The sequence below is a fragment of the Gouania willdenowi genome, chromosome 9 (assembly GCF_900634775.1).
Source record: "Gouania willdenowi chromosome 9, fGouWil2.1, whole genome shotgun sequence".
NCBI lineage: Eukaryota > Metazoa > Chordata > Actinopteri > Blenniiformes > Gobiesocidae > Gouania > Gouania willdenowi.
The window spans coordinates 39,249,361-39,270,854 of NC_041052.1; the positions used below are offsets into that span (position 1 = coordinate 39,249,361).

At 38.7% G+C, this 21,494-nt stretch overlaps 1 protein-coding gene across 1 annotated transcript in view; it reads left to right on the plus strand.

Moving 5' to 3' along the window:
* stpg2 (sperm-tail PG-rich repeat containing 2) overlaps positions 1 to 21,494 on the plus strand; it is a 108,443-nt gene that overhangs the window by 80,615 nt on the left and 6,334 nt on the right. The window contains exons 11-13 of the mRNA XM_028458134.1: positions 2,487 to 2,649; positions 4,208 to 4,323; positions 8,944 to 9,171. Of these exons, the coding sequence (XP_028313935.1) occupies positions 2,487 to 2,649; positions 4,208 to 4,323; positions 8,944 to 9,171 (507 nt within the window). The remainder of the gene's footprint in view (positions 1 to 2,486; positions 2,650 to 4,207; positions 4,324 to 8,943; positions 9,172 to 21,494) is intronic.

A 21,494-nucleotide genomic window follows, 5' to 3' on the forward strand; every position in this document is an offset into this window, starting at 1 on the left:
TCATTATTATTACTAATATTTTTTCTATTAATGTATTTTTTGTCATAGGTTAATTTCCTGTGAGCTTATTTCATGATAAATATTTATTTAATAGCGACAGGCCGTGATCAACGAACGTGTGTCATATCCTGTTCAAAAATGGTGGCTCGATATAATTTGTGCTCCAAGATATAAAATCTTTCTAAAAAGTTTTTTTTTTTGTTTTATACATTATCACTACGGGTAGTGTAAAGTCTTTAATGCCATGTTTAAACATCACTAAACAGTCTGCTTGTGTGTGCCAGTATACAGTATGTGCATTACTGCATGAATGTGTTGTACTTGTGTTTTCCACTATTTTCCTCCTACTGTGTGTATAATGAAAAGCTAACACAGCTAGGTTAGCAGTGATTAAAGATGGACAGCTACCTGGGGCAGAAGGAGGAAACAGCTGGTTTGGAACTGACAACTTGTGGTAAATGACTGCTCTTCTTCTTCTATGTTTAGGATAAATGAATGGTGCAGCTATATTCAGCTTCTGACATCAATTATTCAAAGGTCCGCTGACAAGAGACAAATCCCCAGTTACTGAGATTCCTCTGCAGCAGTGGTTGTGTTGGTGCCTTTGACAGGATTTAGATGTTGTTTTCTTGAAATGTGATTTTTTTTTTTTTCTTTCTTTCTTCATTGTGAAGCACAGTATGTTCCTGTCATCCAGGCAGACTCCATGGTTTGTTCTAAATTAATTTGAATAACATTAATAAAAAGGAATGTGACGGGCTCATTACAGCTCATAATTGTATATGTCTAATTATGAACACTCAGTTGGAAATGTCATCATCGTGTCTGCTTTGCTCTTTCCTTGTGTGCATGTGTCTGTAGACAATATGATTTTCATGCATGTAATGACAAAGTTACATGTACAACATCAGCTTTTAATTCGTGTTTGTATCACATAAAGAATGGCTGTTTGATTACATTAGTGGAAATGCCACATATTACAAGTTACACAAGTCTTTATGAAGCAACTGTGACCAAATCGTGTTTTCCTTCACCAGCAAAGACTATAAAATTGTACATACCTTTATTCAAATTAATCTAACACAATTTAAATGTATTTACTTTCAGTAAAATGTCAAAGTTTTTAAACAGAAATGATTGTTACTTATTGCTTCAATTCCACATGTTTTCTTGTTACTTTTGGAGCATTGGATTTAAAATCTGTCCATTACCTACATTACATACCTATGACAATAATTTGCAATGGGAGAGGAAAAACCACATTATTTCATTCTTTATTTTTAATTTTTTTACAAATTTAAAAACTGACAATAGTGCAAATTCGAATTTTAAATTTTTAACAGTCTCATTTTACAGAATTGGGGAATTGAAATTGATCCAAGTTAAATTTTCTATATTGTACGGAAGCGATTTTGGGCAAATTTAAATTTGAAGTCAGAATGTCGAGAATAAAGTCAAAATGTTGAGATTAAAGTTAGAATTTTGAGAATAAAGTAGAAATACTGTGATGGACTGGCGCTCTGGTCCAGGGTGTAAGCCCGTTTTAATGCCCATTGAGAGCTGGAGATAGGCACTAGCAGACCCCCGCAACCCTGAAAATAGGAACAAGCTGGTCTGAAAATAGATGTTGAAATATAATGTCGAGATTAAAGTTGAAATTTTGAAAATAAACTTAAAATACATTGGTATGAAAGTCAAATGTTTGTTATTAAAGTCAAATCTATGGAAGCTGACTTGGACCAATTCACCATAAGACACCAGTCTCCATCAAAACTGGTCCTAACGTGTTTCCGTAGCTCCTCAATATCCAGACGGACTGAATGCTCCACCTCTCACAAACTTCACTGGTTTTTCCTTCTGCACAAATCACGTTTTCATCAATATCTCTTCAAAGTCCTTAAAGACATTAAAACGCTGTGTTAATGAGCTAAAAAAAAAAAGAATCTTTGCTATTAAACCCAACTTTGAAGGATAGTTTAAAGCAGGGGTTCTCAACTGGTCTAATTCTGGGACCCACATTTTGCCGGTCATTAAATCGCAACCCACTTTTTTATTTTTAGAATTTATCCAATCAAATTTAGTTTTTCAACTTGAAAAAATTAAAAAATGATTTTTTTTCTGAATAAGTAATTTTTTTGGCAATTTTTTTTCTCTTTCGTTTTTTCAAGTAATTTTTTTTTTCAGTTTTTCAAGCTTGTTTTTTTGGGGGTTTTCTTTTTCTGTTTATCATGATTTTTTTCTCCTTTTTTTTTTTCGGCAGAAAAAAGTATCAGTCCGAAAAGCAGAAAAAAATAGGCCACAAAACAAACCAAAAAATTACTTATTCCGGAAAGTCAGAGTGAATGCAATCCGCTTCCGTAATATTGTAAATTGCTTCCAGTCTGATTCTGTTATTGTGTACAAATAACAGAAAAAACTGTTTCCAGCATATTAATGAGTCCTTTTTAACCAAACCGCCATTCTCATCTACCATTTCCCCCTCATAGGACACCCCTCCACCCAACACCTACAATGTGTGTCACACATTTGAAAAGGTCAACGGGCGACGTTTGGAAGCACGAAGTGAAGGAGCCAAGCAACGACAGAGCTGCTTTCTCTCTGCTGCTCCACGGGAAAATGTGTTCCTGAAGTGTGATCCAAACATGCCAGGTGACACACACACACACACACACACACACACACACACACACACACACACACACACACACACACACAAACAAACCTTTATCTCTGTAGTGATGAATTTTTTGAGAAAACTCCAAATCATCTCTTTCACAATCACACTATATCCAATTACCTTCAACCTCGTGGTCCTTTTTTAAGCTAATATTTGTCTCACTTACGCTCCTACTGAAAATTTTAGTCTCATAGTTGATGCATTCATGACTTACTTGGATAATTTATGACTTGGTCCATTTCACAGGAACTGAACCCATGAGACTCTCAAAAACGTTTTAAACAAACTCTAATTTGCATATAAATAGATTTGGACTGTTTGCTAAAGTGTTTGTTATTGAATGTCTTCGTACACGAATGAATGCTTCTGTACTGGAAAAGAAATGAAGCCACATGCATGTGGACACTGTTTCACACACACACACACACACACACACACACACACACACACACACACACACACACACACACACACACACACACACACACACACACACACACACACAGGTAAAGGACCCCTAAAAAAAACTCTTTCTGCCGGTTTTTAAAAGGCGCTAACTCTGACTTTATTCACTTTTTGTTCAGTGTTTCATTTCAGTTTGTGTTAAATTCTGTGAAAATTACACTAAATTGCAGTATTTTTTTATATTTCAGAACAGACAATGCAATGTATTTTGTGATTTTCTTGCAATTTGTTGACTATCATAAAATTGCCACATCGGGACAATATCGGTATCGCTAACTATGTAGTACGTATCGTATCTGTAGGTACTGTACCTTGTGATTCCCAGCCCTATTTAACCCTAGAACACGATCACTAAAATGAGTAACACCATCACTATTTCTGGGCAATTTTTACCTGATGTATTATACCCAATAAAAAGTAATTATCAAAATATATCAAAATATGACAAGTTGGAGTCGTGTTATTTTATTTTCAATTATGTCATGCCTAACAAAATGAAAATAATTACCATGGGTGGACTTTAAAATATTAACCAAAAATGCTGAAAAATGAGGAATGTAAGAACAAAAATACTTAAAAAAAAAAAAAAAGAAATACGAAAAAGAAAAAAGAAACAGTAAACTTGGGTTTTTGGGCATTTGAGGCCTCCCAGGTAAAGGCAGTGAATACTTTGTCTCTTTAATACATAAACAGCTGCAGGGGAGTGGAGCAAAAAAATGGCATTTTTGGATTGGGTAAAAATTAATACCTGACTAAAATATTTTTTATCACCATTAGAATTTCCTTAGAAATTACTACTTTGTGATATTTATTTACAACTAAATCCATGAATCTGGCAGACACAAAACAAACTGCATTTGGATGAAAGGTGTTTGTGCTTAAGTGGATTTTAGCAATTCATGTAATAAGTAAAGTGCTGAGTTCACCTTGTGAAAGACAAACTCTTGTGTTCAAAAAAGTACAAAACATGTAGTAGGCTGTGTTTTTTTGAGCCTACTGTTTACATTTGAGTGATTATTCTACATGCAATTGTTTTTTATCTCATAATTTAATTGTGCTTTTCAGGTCCAGGCCAGTACGACCCTGATATAAAATCTGTTCCCAAACTGGCTCTCATTCCTTCAAGAGAAGATCGATTCAAAGTTCTGATGAACAACAACCCTGGACCTGCTTCGTATCAGGTAACAAGGCTTTTAAAATTGTATTTTAATCTTTTATGACCTGTTAACCTCATGCCTCATCATTGATTTCATTATACGTATGTAATGTAAATCCTGGGGTTGTTTATTTTTATGCTGCACAATCATCAGATTAAAGTGTCATCAAAAACATGCAGGACAGGGACCATTTAGGACCACAGTTAAGCACCACAGTGTTATATAGTGTCAGGGCATTACTTATGTCCATTAATCATGATTAATTAAAGTCTGTAATTAATTTGATGATTTTTAAAAAAAACTACATTTATGACTGTGAACTCATTGCTATTGTTGCCATTGTCATGCAAAATAAGCCAGGATGGATATTTGTTTATCTTTTTGGTCATTATATTTCAGCAGACAATGACTATGGGAATCGTTTAAATATTTTTACAGTATATATATTTATATTATCTGTGATTGTACAACTTTAATGCTCCTCTATCAACCTGTTTCTATTTAATAGCTGTCACAGCTGTTGCAGATTCACTTCATTTTTTAGTTTTTTGTGTGCGTTGAAGTGCTTTTTTGCAAAGTTTGGTTGTAAGAAGTCATTCTCTGCATCTGTGTTTGCATATTTTTCCTCTAAAACTAGCCATTCCATTTACCTCTGACCTCTGCATCCAATAGAACCTTAAGCTAAAAGAACTGCAGCTCACTGGATATATTTTTTCCTTTTTTCTTTTTTGGAACGCGCTCGGTAAAAGTCAGGATTTGCTGTGTGTGAAAATCCCAATAGATCAACAGCTTATGAAGTGCTCAGACCAGTTTGTGTGTTACCACCAACACCAGTGCTCTGGGAGTCCCTTCAGTCACCTCTGATGCTGCGTTTCAGCTCCAGCAGATTTTCTTCACCATATTTGCAATGGCTAAAATCTCTTGAGCAGCTGCAGCGTGACTCATGGATTTGCTTTAATGAACAGTTGAGTTTCAGGAGAGGCTCAACGTGTGTGTGCCATGCAATTATAGTTGTAATCGTGTAATTGATAATTCAATTCAATTCAATTTTATTTATACATTGCAGAATACAAAAAAGTCATCTCAGAGCGCTTAACAATATAAAATTCATAATAAGAAAGACATAACCCAACAAGATCCACATGAACAAGCATTTAGCGACAGTGGGAAGAAAAAACACCCTTATTTGGTTTTTATAGCAGGAAAAAATCTCCGGTAGAACCAGTTTCTGAGGTGGCGGTCATCTGCCTCGACTGGTTGGGTTAGTGAACAGAAGGACGATCAGAACAGGATGGAGGGATAGACCATCAGTGTCCCAGACTAGTTGAGCCATGAACCATCATTCAGGAACATCCAGCTCCAACTTCAAGACTCCTGAAACAGAAAAGAGAGCAGAGGGCGAGGAGAAGTCACAGACTGCAGAAAAACATGATACACTATAAAGTTCCTAGTGGTTATCCATGCGGCTATCCACCATGCTCAAATGCTGCTACTACTCCAGACGAGGTTTTGTCTTGTACTGGGCGCACGTAGCGTTCTTGCGATCAATACAGAGGGGATGCTTGTCCGCTTTAATTATTGCAATCATCTGGTGTACGCTTTCGTAAATAAAAAGTAGGTTTTGAATGTAACGGCCTGACTTTAGCAATAACTAAGGCTCGGCATCAATAAAAGGTGATCTGGGGCGCTCAGTCAGTGCGTCTGAGGCTAACAAGGTAACCATGAGACGAAAAACAAATTGGATGATAGGTATTTTTATTTTTCTGTATTATACAGATGAATTGAGGCATCTGTCAAACTCAAGGTCTGGGGGCCAAATCCAGCCCTTTTGTGCATCTAATTCGACCTGCAAAAGAAAGTAAAAATGACAGAAAAAACATGCATCACTGTGTAAATTACAAAATAATTCAGTTGTAGATATCTCAGCCTTTCCAAATACACATGGATACAAATTTACAAATTTCCCAAGCTTATATCACATGATGGGAGTCATATTTTTTTTTATCTCAAATTGATGAAAAAAAATATTTTTTTTTTTCAAAATCCTGCATAATTCCTCAAATTATTCTACTAAGTTAAGTAACAATTCTTCATAATATCATGGAAATGTAGGTGAATTTAAGGTTAAGGTCACTTATTGCTTGGATGTTGTTGGTCTCATATACTTTTTATGTAAAAAAAAGTTGAGGCGCAAACTAAGTAAGTAAGTAGTTTATTTATAAAGCGCTTTTTGCTGATAAAATCACTAAGTGCTGTACAGAGTTGTGGTAAAAGTACAAGTGCAACACAATAGAATAATAAAACAAGAGTGCATAAATATCATAAGAACAGCAACATTAAAGGATCAATAAAAATTAAAATCCAGTTAACTAAAAGCTTTACTGTAAAGTGTAGTCTTCTACTAGGGCACATTATTATTGAAATTGCTTATCTTCCTGCCTAAAATATGTGGCCCACTTGAGATCAAACTGGTCTGTATGTGGCCCCTGAAATAAAATGAGGTTGACACCCCTGGTTCAAGACATGGGTCAAAACTGACCCGTTAATATAAGAGATGCTAACAGGAAGCTAACACAAGAGTAAGAGTTACGTTTGATGGGGTTATGTATTTCAGGCTCAGTAATTGTGATTAATTGAATTCTAACTTTAGTAAGGATGCATGCAAATGGTTATTATTCTGTTTCCATCTTGCTCTAAGTACTCCCACAATTTTCAAGAAATGTTTTAAACTTTTGCTAATGTTCGGCTGATATTAATGTTAAGCTGTTGTTGTTTTTAAATTTTCTTTGCTGTTTTTTTTTAAAAACATTTTGTAAATTGTGTTTTTGAGGGGATGATATTTTATAAGCCATCAGATTTCATTTCTCTCCTGCACAATCCTTCCTTTGTTATCTTGTCATCATGTATCTTCACTAGTGCAAAAAGGACAAAAAAGCTATTCCTAGGTTATTGCTAATGCTAGACCAATGCTATTGCTAAGTGAATGCTAATGCTAGGTTATTGCTAATGCTAGACCAATGCTATTGCTAGGTTAATGCTAATGCTCGGTTAATGCTAATGCTAGACCAATGCTATTGCTAGGTTAATGCTAATGCTCGGTTAATGCTATTGCTAGACCAATGCTATTGCTAGGTTAATGCTAATCCTAGACCAATGCTATTGCTTGGTTTGTGCTAATACTAGGTTAATGCTATTGCTAAATTAGTGCTAATGCTAGGTTAATGCTATTGCAAAGTTTTTGTCAATGCTCGGTTAATGCTAATGCAAGGTTAATGCTAAAGCTAGGTCAATGCTATTGCTAAGTTAGTGCTAATGCTAGGTTTTTGCTAATGTCAAACTAATGCTATTTCTAGGCTAATGTTCATACTTGGCTAAAGCTATTGGTAGGCCAATGCTTACTCTATGTTAATGCTAGTACTAGGCTAATGTTAAAGCTAGATTGATGCTAATGCTGTGCTAATGCTAACATATGTTTATGCTAATGCTAACATATGTTTATGCTAATGCTAGTTAATGCTAATGCTAAGCTCACTTGCAAATATTCTAGTTGTAATTGACGTTCAGGGGGAAAAAAAAAGATACTTATAGTTTTAATTGAAAATAATGCTGCTCACCCTAATCGTAATTGAGTTGTAATTGAACATAGTTAATTGAAGATGGAATTATACTTAAAAATGTAATTGACCTCAACCCTGGTGCCTTGTGCATGTTTGTGTGTATTGTTGTGTATGCGTGTGTTAGTGATAATGTTGCTTCAATGTGTATTGACTTTGATGGGTGAACATCAAAGACAAAAACCCCCAGTTTGATTCAAACTTCATAACACAGTTCATCATGTTCATGTCCACGGGTGTAACGTTATCACTAGACTCCTTCTTCTCTTCCTTCCCGTCTGTTTTCAGATAGATTTCTCTCTCCTTTGTCTGCTTTATTCTCCTCTACGGTTCACTGCTTCCATCTCTGTTCTCACTGCTTAGCATAAAGTTTTAAGCACCTCTCAGTGACTCTTCTCTCATTCTGCCAGATGTCTTTGTAATTACTATTCATATATATTCATATATACGCTGCATATGTGGTCGTCATGTCACAGACAATTTGGTTCAGCTATAAAATTGGTGTCCGGATTTGTCCTCAACAAAATTGTAGTGTTTGTTATACCTCTGAATTCCATTTACCATCCATCCATCCATCAATCCATTTATCCATCCATCATCCGAGAAATATGGGCTGTGTTGTAAATCTTTTACTAACGTACTACTCGTACTAAGTCTGAAGTCAAAATGAGCATGTAGTGCGTTCACATTAGATAGTATGGAAACATTGAGTACATAAGAAATACCCAGATGTGTAATATATGAGGATATTTTTTAAGTATGCACAGTGGTTGGGGCGGGGTTGCTTGGCGCTTCATTGTTTGCATTGTTTGCTGGGGGGCGGTGCTAGCTGTTCCGATTGTTGAGGTCGCTGTCGGCCGCCTGGTAGGTCTGTCCTGCTATCTGCGCACCGGTGGCTGACTTTAGCAATAACTCAGGCGAATTGTGCATGCGGCATCGATAAAAGGTGTTCTGGGGTGCTCTGGGGGGCTCGGTCGGTTGCGCCTGGGGGCCTGGCGGGGCAACTTGCAGCGTCCTCTTGGTGCCCTAGGCAGCTAGGGATGTGGTTGTTGTCCCTGGGCGGGCTGCTCCCGGTGCTGCTTCTATTTCGGGTGCTTCTGGCCTGGTGTCCGGTCGCTGCTGGCTCTGGGCCCGCCGGCACGCGCCCTCCAGCTGCCTGTTTGGCGTGGCTCTGGCCGCCTGCTTGGCGTGGGCCTTGGCTCCTCTGCTGGCATCTCGGGCGGGAGGCTCTCTGGGGTCTCCCCTTGGGGGGTTGGATGTGGGTGGGGGAGCAGATGTTAGTGATGCTCGGCTCTTTTGGGCTTTTTTGGGTGTGTGTGTGGGGGGCGGTGGCTGCCTCTTGGCTTGAGATCTTGGGGGCGTCTGGGGGGCCGCTCAGCCGTGGAGGGGTGGCCTGGGGCTCTCTGGCCCCCGCTCTTTCTGCTGGCCTCGCTGAATCTTTGGGCCCGGGGCAGTGCTTGGGTTTGCAGTAGTGGTTCTTGCACATACATTGGTCTAAGATGCACTGGAATGCCTTGGGCTGTGGGATAAAACTCATACTGGGCTTAACCTTAGACATGTTGATCCTAAATACCTGTTTTAGGTATTACCGCTCACTCCTTCCCTCCACAGCTACCACAACTGTGTTATACAACACAATAAGCACAATAGACACAACTACAACTTCACATCTCACTCTCACTTTAAGATAATCAACTCTTCTCCACCCTTTCCATTTCCCACCTTGAGTCTCTCCTCCCTGTTCCCTTCCCCCTCCCCTCACGCCCTCATCTGGGTGTAATGTAGCCCTCTCTTTTTATATCCTCCCTTTAATAAAGTATTTTTTTACCCTTCATTAGGGAGGGCTGGTGATGGTCACAATTATGCAATAAAATACATTCATTTATTTAATTGCAATAACAAATCATGCATTGCTGTCTTAAAAAGATTGCACTTCTTGTAGTGTTGACCTTTGACAACATGTGCAGACAAGGTAAAACATTTTTTTTTAAATAACTATGCACAGTTGGTACACTAGTCATACTCAACCGTCCCATCATGCATTACGAGCGTAAAGTAAAATTGTCCTTGGACCGGCTTCAAGCTAAAAATCAAACATTCCCTTTCCAAAATAAATGCATGTCTTCTTGTCTTCCATTTTTTAACACTTTTGTAAATAGGGCTCTTGTTTAGTCAGTAAAACAATGAAGGGTCTTTGAAAATCTTTCCAGGTTTTTGTCATTATAGGTTCCAAATGCATCTTGGGAAACTTTAAAGTGTACTTCAAGGAAAGGTAATTTTTTTTGTATAGCGCATTTCGTACACAGGGCAATTCATTACATCATTCAAAATTGCAACAGAAACATCTGACAGTTTAAAAATCTATAAGAACCTGGAAATCGGCAGTAAAAACATTAAATCAACAATAATATAATAAAAATCTCCCTCTCATTTATACGCAATACAGAAAAAGAAAAGCCTTTAACTTTGATTTAAAAATGTTCACATGTGATGCTGACTTCAGCTCTGCTGCAGTTTGTTCCACTTCTTTGCATCGCAACAACTAAACACAGCATCACCATGGTTACTGTGAGCTCTGGGCTTTAACCTTTTTTAAATATCTCTATATTTTCAAGCTATATCACGATATACAGTCCTGTATATATCTTGATATTTGTAACCTTGCCTTGAGATGACGTTTTGATGCGTACTATTGAACCAGAATGGTAACACAATATTGATGCTTTCTCTGTAATGTAATTGGGGTTTTCCCTAACTATTTTATCATAGCCTATCTTTTAGTTTCTTTTTTTCCAGAGGCAAACCCTTAAAATAAGGTTAAAGGGTTAGGGTTAGGGTCAGTTAAAGCCACATGCCATATGTCACACAGGGACCTTTATTAACAGAGGCGTAGAGAATATCAACATTTAAAAAATAAATTATGTGCATTTGTGCACATTTTAAAAACAACTTCAGCTGACCAAAGTGCTGTACAGTTTTTATTTTTTTTTTATTATTATAATTAGCTATCAATTATTTATTTATTATTACTGACAATTGTGAAATTATCAGATACTATTATCGAAAGTGGCATACAAAATATATAAACAGTTACCACTACTAACACGCGCACACACAGACAGACATGTGCTGTAATGCTTGCCTTCTGAGGACTGTCCCTTTAAGGGCCATGGTAACATAAGGTCAGAGTTCAGTCAGACCTGCCTTCTTCCTGATTTGTACTGAGCGCATGGACGGAGTTTTATGTCACTTTTCTGTTCCCGTCACGTCTGAAACGACATATAAGCAGTGTTTGAGCTTCCCCTGCATAAAATTAACGTGCAGTGTGACGGTAACTAGTTTTTTTGAGTCCTGTTTACAACGTTATTGACCCACGAAGACCTCCGGATCTCTATAGCGTGTAGACAGTGTTTTACTGAGCATTATGCATGTCATAGATTTTCTTGTTATGGGGACCATGTCTTTAGTGATATGGTAAGCTTTCACTCATTTTTTCGTAGGGCATAGTGGCTGTTTGTATGAGACATGGACACGGGAGAGGGAGAGGAGAAATAGGTGCGGACTTGTGGCCAATGGAAATAAATGTATTGCTATTTTAATACAAAATGAACTATATCGATAAAAACAATATTGTCCGTGTGAAATATATCGATATAGATTAACATATCGATATATCGCCCAGCATTACTCTGGGCTCCACTATCTGACCTGTATCCATAGATCTGAGAGACCTGCTGGGTTCATACCTGACTAACATTCACTGATGTATTCTGGAACCAATAAATGTGTGTCATCTGTATAGCTCTGATAATCAACCTTACAGTTCTGTAGAATTTGTCCTATAGGAAGCATATAAAGGCTAAACAGAAGGGGTCCAAGAACAGAGCCCTGAGGAACCCCACAGAACATTGATAATCTGTCAGATTCAAATTTTTTAGTGCTTACTAAATAACTCCGCTCCATTCAGTCCAATCTACGTTTGCAATCAATGCAACAAAATGTTATGGTCCACAGTGTCAAATGCAGCACGTAGATCCAATAAAATGAGAACAGACACTTTTCCTATGTAGGTCTCTCAGATCTATGGACACAGGTCAGATAGTGGAGCCCAGAGCTCACAGTAAACATGGTGATGCTGCGTTTAGTTGTTATGCTGCAAAGAAGTAGAACAAACTGCCAGCAGAGCTGATGTCAGCATCCAATGTGAACATTTTTAAATCAAAGTTAAAGGCACTTTTTTTCTCTACTGCATATGATTGAGAGAGATTTTTTGTCATGTTGTTGATGTAATGTGTTTGTTGATGATTTTACTGATGATTTTAATTGATTTTACTGATGATTTTAATTGATTTTACTGATGATTTTAAATGTTCTTATTGATTTTAAACAATTGAATGTTTTATCATGTAAAGCACATTGAGTTGCCTTGAGTATGAAATGCGCTATACAAATAAATTTGCCTTGCCTTGCCGATGTATAAGCTTGTAAACAAAAACAGTTTGAACTTTTAGCAGCAAACACTTTCTTGTAATTTAACAAGAAGTTAATCGCTACTTCTGACCTGTTATTTTTCTAATTTATTGATCTACGCTGATAGTAATAGCTTTCAATCAAATTATCCACAGTGCTAAAAATTCCCTGACTCTGTATTTGTGTGACTTTTTGCTCCTTTAGCTCCATGCTTCTGTTTCCTTTAGTTCTGTTTCATAAGGACAAACTATAAGACTACAACATGTAAACTAATCAAATATGTAATATCATCCTCTCCTCTGAGAATAAGGTGCAAAATTTGTTAAAATTATGTTTGATTTTATTAGTTATGCCATATCCCTCAGTAATAATAATGTTTGGGATCTTTAAACTTTTCAATCATATAAAGACATAATGCAGGTCTCATAGGTCAATAAATCAAAGATAATTTGCACGGAACAAAGATGTAAAAGGTTGAAATTGTTGCTTGAAAGTTTGTTTTCATCACTCGGTTTATTGACATCGTCAGAAAGGTTTGGCGCATTGCATTGTGGGATGGGGAAGTCCCGTAGACAAATGCACGGAAGTGTTTTTACTTAATTCTGTAAAGCCACTTTGAGTATCTTTATATAAAATTGATGCATCATTATTATTATTATTATTATTATTATTATTATTATTATTATCATCATCAAAATAGCAGCAAAATCAATGGCGGATGTTTATTTTTGGGCTTACACAGAAAGATCTGAATATGACCAAAATTGAAAGTTTTGCACACAGGGAATAATGGGAACAAACTAGAACAAAAATAGTGTGAAGTGAATCACTGTCCTCCTCCTTGTCTGGCAAAGAAACACAAGAAGTCACAGTAACAATGGAGGATAAACACTTCTATGCATCTGATGAAAATATGCTTTATTAGAACTTTTTTTTGTTTGTCTCTAGCAGCTCTAATTCAAAGTAAAATGTATTTCCAAATAACCTGTTTTTATGTAACTGACAATAGCTAGTTACATAAAAATAGGTTGGTTTAGTAATGTTTTTACTATTATCTATTTTTTTGTTTTTGTTTCTGGCCTTCCTGTGATCTAAATCAATTGTTCACAAACCTTTCACAGTCCCGTAGCCCTTAAGATATTTAACCTGAAGCCATGTCCCCCTACTCCTGCACAGTTAAAAAACACAATAATGTAACGACATATACAATGTAGCCCTACAGTGAAATTTGTCTCTGAATTTCACCTGTTTCCTGTTGACGAATAATATATAATTAAATTATAAAAAATCTGTAAGCACACAAGAAAACTATTAATTAGCCTACTGGTGTTTTCAGTGAAAAATAAATCTACCAAACATTTGTTGATTAAACATATATCAGTAATATAACATATTCACCACCCTGAAATGGTGAAATACAACTCTGTACACCTTTAATGAGAAAGGTGAGGTTGAGAGGATGAGCAGAATTCGGCCATGTTTGGCTGAATTTGAGAGAGTCTGAGTCTTAAACAATGTTTAATGTTTTTTAAGCATCTTAAAATGCAATTTACTTCTGAAATACTACTTACCCACCTAACCATGGGTGTATTGTTGGACACAAACCTGAAAACAACAGTTTGAAAATGTGCGCTTCATTCTTCAGTATAAACATATGCAACACAAAGTATAAAAGTACATCAAGCTGTAGACTTTAAACAGTACATGTCATGTCTGCTCCTTTGTCTCAATTCTCTTCGCGACTCAGTTTGTTGTATCTTGTATCGCTCTTCAAAAAGTTGAAACATGGCAGTATTGACTGGAAAAAGTCGAGGGTGAGTTTTGGAGGGGACCAATCACAGCCCTTATGGATTGCGTCGCCGCCACGCACAGTTAGGACTGGACAATACGGACCAAAACTCATATCTCAATATTTTTTCTCAAAATAGCGATATACGATATAAATCTCGATTATTTTAATTCAAATTAGGGCTGGGCGATATGGCCTTTTATAAATACCGCGATATTTTTAGGCCATGTCACGATACACGATATATATCTCGATATTTTGCATTACCCTTGAATTAACACTTTGATGCACAAAATCACACCAGTATGATGATTCTATATGTCTACATTAAAACATTCTTGATCATACTGCATTAATATATGCCAATTTTAAACTTTCATGCAAAAAAGGGGATATCACAACTAAGTCAAAGTTGACATAACTGTATTTATTAAACAGTGAGTGGCTCAAACATAAAATTGTCAACACGTTCTGTGCAAAATTGTCACAGAGACATTTCAAAACAAGACATTAGTGCAGGATGCAACTCACATGGCATTTCAAAACACAAAATTAAAGTGCACTTTTTGTACATAATGCCACTACAATATTTTAAAACAAATAGTGCCCTTTTGTGCATGTTGTCATTAAGATGACATTTCAAAACAACACTAAATTTAAGTGCACCTTTTGTGCATAATGCCACTAAGATATTTAAAAAAAAAAAAAAGTCCGCGAGTTTAACGGTATGGTCATTTTCAACACCGCACAGACTACAAGCTGCGATATATCGAGTATATTCGATATATCGCCCAGCCCTAATTCAAATGAAGTCTAACCAGAAAGACAATTCTGGGTTTAATTTGCTGATGTAAAATGACACACAGGCTCATTTAATAACAAAGTGCATAAAATGAGCAACTTTTGGCTTTTTCTCCTCTAAGGGACAGTACGTGTGAGTGATTTCTGTCGTTTGGCTTGTTGAGAGGAAGGTCTGGGTGAGGATGCACTCTGATATCCATCTAAATGAGGTTTTTATGCTGTTCTGACAAGTAGAGAAAGCAGTGACTCCTAAAATGCGTATTTTAATACAAAATAAGCTATAGAATGTATACATATCAATATAGATGATGTTGTAATTTTTGATTTCACCAAAATAGAAAACTTGATGTATTTTAAATCTCGCGCAGTCATGATTTTAGGGAGGCGCATGTCAGGTTACGGTGTGGGGGTCTACATCCCCATAGAGAGCTACATGTAGCTGCGGCATCAACCTGATGCAGTGGCATATATCAGGTTTAACAGAGGCTAATGTGTAATTTGTGGCAATGCATGTAGTTTCCAATGATTGTCATGCTGTTTTTTGTTTTTTTTTATTCATCTTCATGTACAGCCTATAACAATTTGCGTACCCCACTTTGGGAGCTTAGGACGAGTTTGCATAGTATTCTAATGCCTTGCAAATATTTTGTGGATGTTAACGTCATAAATCTACATGAAGTTAACACACAGCGTGTATAATGAGCTTAACTTAGTGTGATCTGTCATACACACACTGGAGTTTGATATTATTTCCGACACATTGTGCATCTCATGACGACTTTTTAAGGCAATGAGATCTTCTAGCATTTTCAAGTGCTTGATTTGATAATTATCTGTATAACTGAGAATGAAACAGTAAGGAGGAGGAGTGAAATTAGAGATGGAAAGCGATGAGCAGTAAGTTAGAGATGGGAATGAGGCATGACTGGTGACAGAAGAAGAGACGGGCCTAAAATAGTGCCAGGAACGCATCATCAAGGATGACGAGTGGCGAGAAAAGCTGCTGAAGAGGAAGTTAAAGTCAACAGCTGGAAATGTGCAATGAAGCATAGCAGGTTTTTATGTGATGGACAAGTAGTGGTTAGAACATCAGGAAGTATACGTCTCTATAGGTGTGTCATGTCACACTGTTACAGTAAATGGTAAATGGACTTGATTTTATATAGCGCTTTATCCCCACACTGAAGCAGTCTCAAAGCGCTTTACATATCAGCTTATTCACTCTCACCACTGGGAGCAACTTAGGGTTCAGTGTCTTGCCCAAGGACACTTCGACACATAGTCAGGTACTGGGATCGAACCCCCAACCTCTCGATCAGAAGACGACCCACTACCACCTGAGCCACGGTCGCCCCGCCCAGTATGAAGTGGCATGAGTCAGCGTCAAGGGCTCATTACACATTTCCATTTACTGCACAGTAGATTACAGGCTTGATTAGCCGCTACCATTCATGGACTAGTATACAGACCAGGGTTGGGGTCAATTACATTTGTCAGTTGCAATTACGTTTTCAATTACCCATGTTCAATTACAATTCAGTAATAATAACCTAATAAAAGGTATCCATTCTCCTGTGTTAGATTTCTGTTAGCATCTCTTATGAAAACAGGTCATAAATCAGCTGTAAAATACATTAAAAACAAATATCGCCCCATCCCCACTTGCCCGTTTGCGCCATCTACCCTCTCGAGTGGCCCGCCATGCGGACGGGCCCGGCTCACACCGGACAGGCCTCCTACATGTTCACTTCACCCCACTCCCAGCTGGTCTGGCTCACTCACAAAATGCACCACACATCCATACCCAACCCTTGGGGGGCTGGATGGTCGGGCTGGGGGTGGAGGGGGCCGCCACCTGCGTTACCATGTAGTGGCGTGGGGGCGGCACTCCCACCTCTAGTTGCCCTACTAATCCCTCCAATTTTAATCACATCTCAACATGCCACCCCCCAAAGGGTGTATCATCATTTAAACCCTCCGGCCTATTACACCACATACACATAAATCCACAGAGGCTGAATGGGGAGCACCGCTCCCCTCCATCCCCCTTCTTTTAATTACACCCCATACATTCACCAAACACACACATTCACACAGGGGATCGGGAAGTGCCTCTCCATTGGGGAATGGAGAGGCACCATAACAGGGTGGTGGGTTGGTACACATATTTGGGCCTCTCCGGTGGGGGCCTGGCCCCTCTGTTGGTGGCTGGGCCACTGCATAGAGTAAAAGTACATCAGGATGGTGCGGTCGGGCGTGGCGGTGGGTCTCAGGGGGGCTTTGCCGGGGTCTCTCCTTGCGGGGTCTTTCCGGGCGGTGTCGGCCTGGTGGGGCGCGGGGGTGCCTCTCCCCCTTGGGTGTGGCTTGGTGCTTGTTTCGTCTCCTGGTGGCCTTGGGGGCGGGCCCCGCGGTGCCTGGGGGTTGGGATCGGTGGCGTGGTGCGCTGGGTCCTTGGCTCCTTGGGGCCTTCTCGGGTGTGTATGGGGGGGCAATGGCTGCCTCTCGGCTTGGGATCTTGGGGACGTTCGGGGGGCTGCTTGGCCGTGGGGTGGTCGCCGGGGGCCCCTAGATTTCCCGCTCTTTCTGCTGGCCCGACTGCTTCTTCGGGCCCGGGGGCGGCTCATGGGTTTTGCAGTAGCGGTTCTTGGAATTACATTTGTCATGGACGCACTGGCCTCGGGCTGTGGGATAACACTCACACTGGGCTCAACCATAGACACGTTGTTCCCAAATACCTGTTTTATGTAACTTCCACTCACTTCCTCCTCTGCTCACAGCCACCACCATTATTCCTAAGCTGCACACTGGTCACCAAACTGGCTTGATAACACAACAATAAGCACAATATACACAACCACAATTTCACATCGCATCACTTGAAACTTATTGACTACTCCCCACCCATTCGTTTTCCTATCTTGTATCCCTCCTCCCTGTTAACTCCCCCCCCCACCCCACCCCCCTCACCCTGGTGTAACACTGCCCTCTCTTTTTTACATCCTCCCTTTAATAAAGTATTTACCCTTCCCTAGGGAGGGCTGGTGATGGTCACAATTATGCAATGAAATAAATTCATTTATTTAATTGCAATAATAAAATATGCATTGCTGTTAAAAGATTGCACTTCTTGTAGTGTTAACCTTCAACAGCATGTGCAGACAAGGTAAGAAAAAAAAAAAAACAAAAAAAACAAAACAAATATCTATCATCTAATTTATTTCCTGTCTATTGGTTCGGCTTCCTAATCAATGAAAATATAGGTTTTATTAGTTTTTGGTGTGAGCGTCTGAGCCTTTTCTGTGTCACTGTACCCCTCGATTTAGACTTTTTAAATGGTGAAATGTGGGAAAGCTTAATATGAAACATATTTTAACGACGTGTGTAGAACCATACATAGAACTGTAACACGGCTCCCCAGTTTTGGGCTAATTTATAATTGACATTTTTTATAGAATGTCCCTAATTACAATTACAAAGTCAATTATATGAACTTGATTAAGATTTAATTCCGATTACGATGGCGACAGATTTTTTAAATTACAATTGCAATGATTATTATGGCATTATGTAATTAATTATCCATTACGCAATTACAAATCCAATTGACCCCAACCCTGATACAGACACAGCCAGCAGATGCCAAGCAGGAAAAAAGTAATTTAAAACCTATGATATGTCAATATTTGTTGACTCAAAGTGTACCTGACTGAATTTATAAAATTTATAAAATGTTCTCTAATTCTCCTTAATGTAGGATCTTTGTGTCTTTTTATGGACTGTTCTCCCATTACGCATTATTTCTTTGGCTGAAGTGTACAAGTTACAGTGAAGAAAATAAGTATTTGAACACCCTGCTTTTTTGCAAGTTCTCCCACTTAGAAATCATGGAGGGGTCTGGAATTTTCATGGAAAGTGCATGTCCACTGTATGAGAGATAACCTAAAAAGAAAAATCCAGAAATCACAATCTATGATTTTTTAACAATTTATTCGTGTGATACAGCTGAAAATAAGTATTTGAACACCAACGTTAATATTTGGTAGAGTAGCCTTTGTTTGCAATTACAGAGGTCAAACGTTTCCTGTAGTTCTTCACCAGGTTTGCACAGACTGCAGGAGGGATTTTGGCCCACTCCTCCACACAGATCTTCTCTAGATCAGTCAGCTTTCTGGGCTGTCGCTGAGTAACACAGACTTTCAGCTCCCTCCAAAGATTTTCAATTGGATTTAGGTCTGGAGACTGGCTAGGCCACTCCAGAACCTTGATATGCTTCTTACGAAGCCACTCCTTGGTTTTCTTGGCTGTGTGCTTTGGGTCATTGTCATGTTGGAAGATCCAGCCACGACTCATCTTCAATGATCTGACTGAGGGAAGGAGGTTTTTGGCCAATATCTCACAATACATGGCTGCAGTCATCCTCTCCTTAATACAGTACAGTCGTCCTGTCCCATGAGCAGAAAAACACCCCTAAAGCATGATGCTACCACCCCCATGTTTCACAGTAGGGATGGTGTTCTTGGGATGGTACGCATCATTCTTCTTCCTCCAAACACGCATAGTGGAATTATGACCAAAAAGGTCAATCTTGGTCTCATCTGACTACAAAACTTTCTCCCATGACTCCTCTGGATCATCCAAATGGTCATTGGCAAACTTAAGACGGGCCTTAACATGTGCTGGTTTAAGCAGGGGAACCTTCCGTGCCATGCATGATTTCAAACTATGACGTCTTAGTGTATTACCAACAGTGACCATGGAAACAGTGGTCCCAGCTCCTGCCATGTAGTCCTGGGCTGATTCCTCACCTTTCTTAGCATCATTGAGACCCCACGAGGTGATATCTTGCATGGGGCTCCACTCCGATTGAGATTGTCCGTCATGTTTAGCTTTTTCCATTTTCTAATGATTGCTCCAACAGTGGACCTTTTTTCACCAAGCTGCTTTGAAATTTCTCCGTAGCCCTTTCCAGCCTTGTGGAGTTGTACAATTTTGTCTCTGGTGTCTTTGGACAGCTCTTTGCTCTTAGCCATGCTGACTGTTTGGGTCTTACTGATTGTATGGGGTGGACAGGTGTCTTTATGCAGCTAACGACCTCACACAGGTGCATCTGATTCAGGATAATACAGTGGAGTGGAGGAGGACTTTTAAAGGCGGACTAACAGGTCTTTGAGGGTCAGAATTCTAGCTGATAGACAGGTGTTCAAATACTTATTTTCAGCTGTATCACACGAATACATTGTTAAAAAATCATAGATTGTGATTTCTGGATTTTTCTTTTTAGGTTATCTCTCATACAGTGGACATGCACCTTCCATGAAAATTCCAGCAAAATAGCAGGGTGTTCAAATACTTATTTTCTTCACTGTATATATATACATACATACTTAATTATTATTGTTTATATTTCATTTTTTATTTGTTTTTTTTTTTTCTTTAATTTTGTTAACATACATATGTATAGATATACATACACATAGAATAGATATATACACACACACACACACACACACACACACACACACACACACACACACACACACACACACACACATTTTATCTTTTAAATAGTGCTACCTTAACTACACCATGAGTGGAGAATTATCCTTTCAATATTAACTCATAAATCACCTTTGTTTTTTTTTTTTTTTTCTTTTCTTTTTTTTTTAATTTTTTTTATATGTTTTATTTTTTTATTCTTAGTAGAGCCAGGGGGTGATGTTAGAATCCTTAAATAGTTGGCCATCAATGTAAAGCTTGTCTACGACCAGTTTGGAATTACGGCCTCTCTGTCGGTTTTCTTTGAAGATAGGATATAAGGTTTTTCGGCGTTCATTTATTTCTCGAGGGAATTGATCATTCATGCCGAATTGCGTACCTTTAAGTTCCCTACCTTTACTTTTAACCTGGATTTTCTGTTGAAAGTGTTCAAATTTGGCAATGATAGGGCGTGGGTGGTTACCTCTGCGTGGACCGAGACGATGGACATGGTGAAAGGTGATGTTTTTCACGGTTTCTGCTGGGATTTTAAGCGCAGACGACATGAAGTTTTTTCAGCAGAGCCTCTGGGTCGTCATTGGGGGTTTCTGGAATACCTGAGAGTATTACGTTCTCTCGCATACTGCGAGATTGGATATCCAGGACTGTCTCTTTAAGAAGCTTGTTTTCATTTTTCAGCTCTTTTACCTCCGTGGTCACCGCAGATAGAGCCAAATGATGTCTTGATTGACTTTCTGTAAGTCCTGAATTTGTTGGTATGCAAATTCCAGGCTGGTTTTCATTTCCTGAAAATCTTGGTGCAGCAAGTCGACCACACCCAGCCTCTTATTGATGGATTTTAGGACCTCGGTGTGGGATTCTGCCTCCAGATCTGACGTGTCTGTTGATGTTGATTCATTTTTTCGGCGTTTAGCGGACTTACCTGATGTGCTTGAGGCTTTCGGTCCGAATTCCATTACGTACTCGGCGTAACATCGGTCGATGAAGTCTTCGAGGTCCTCCACTCTGGCTGGTGAGAGGGCGCG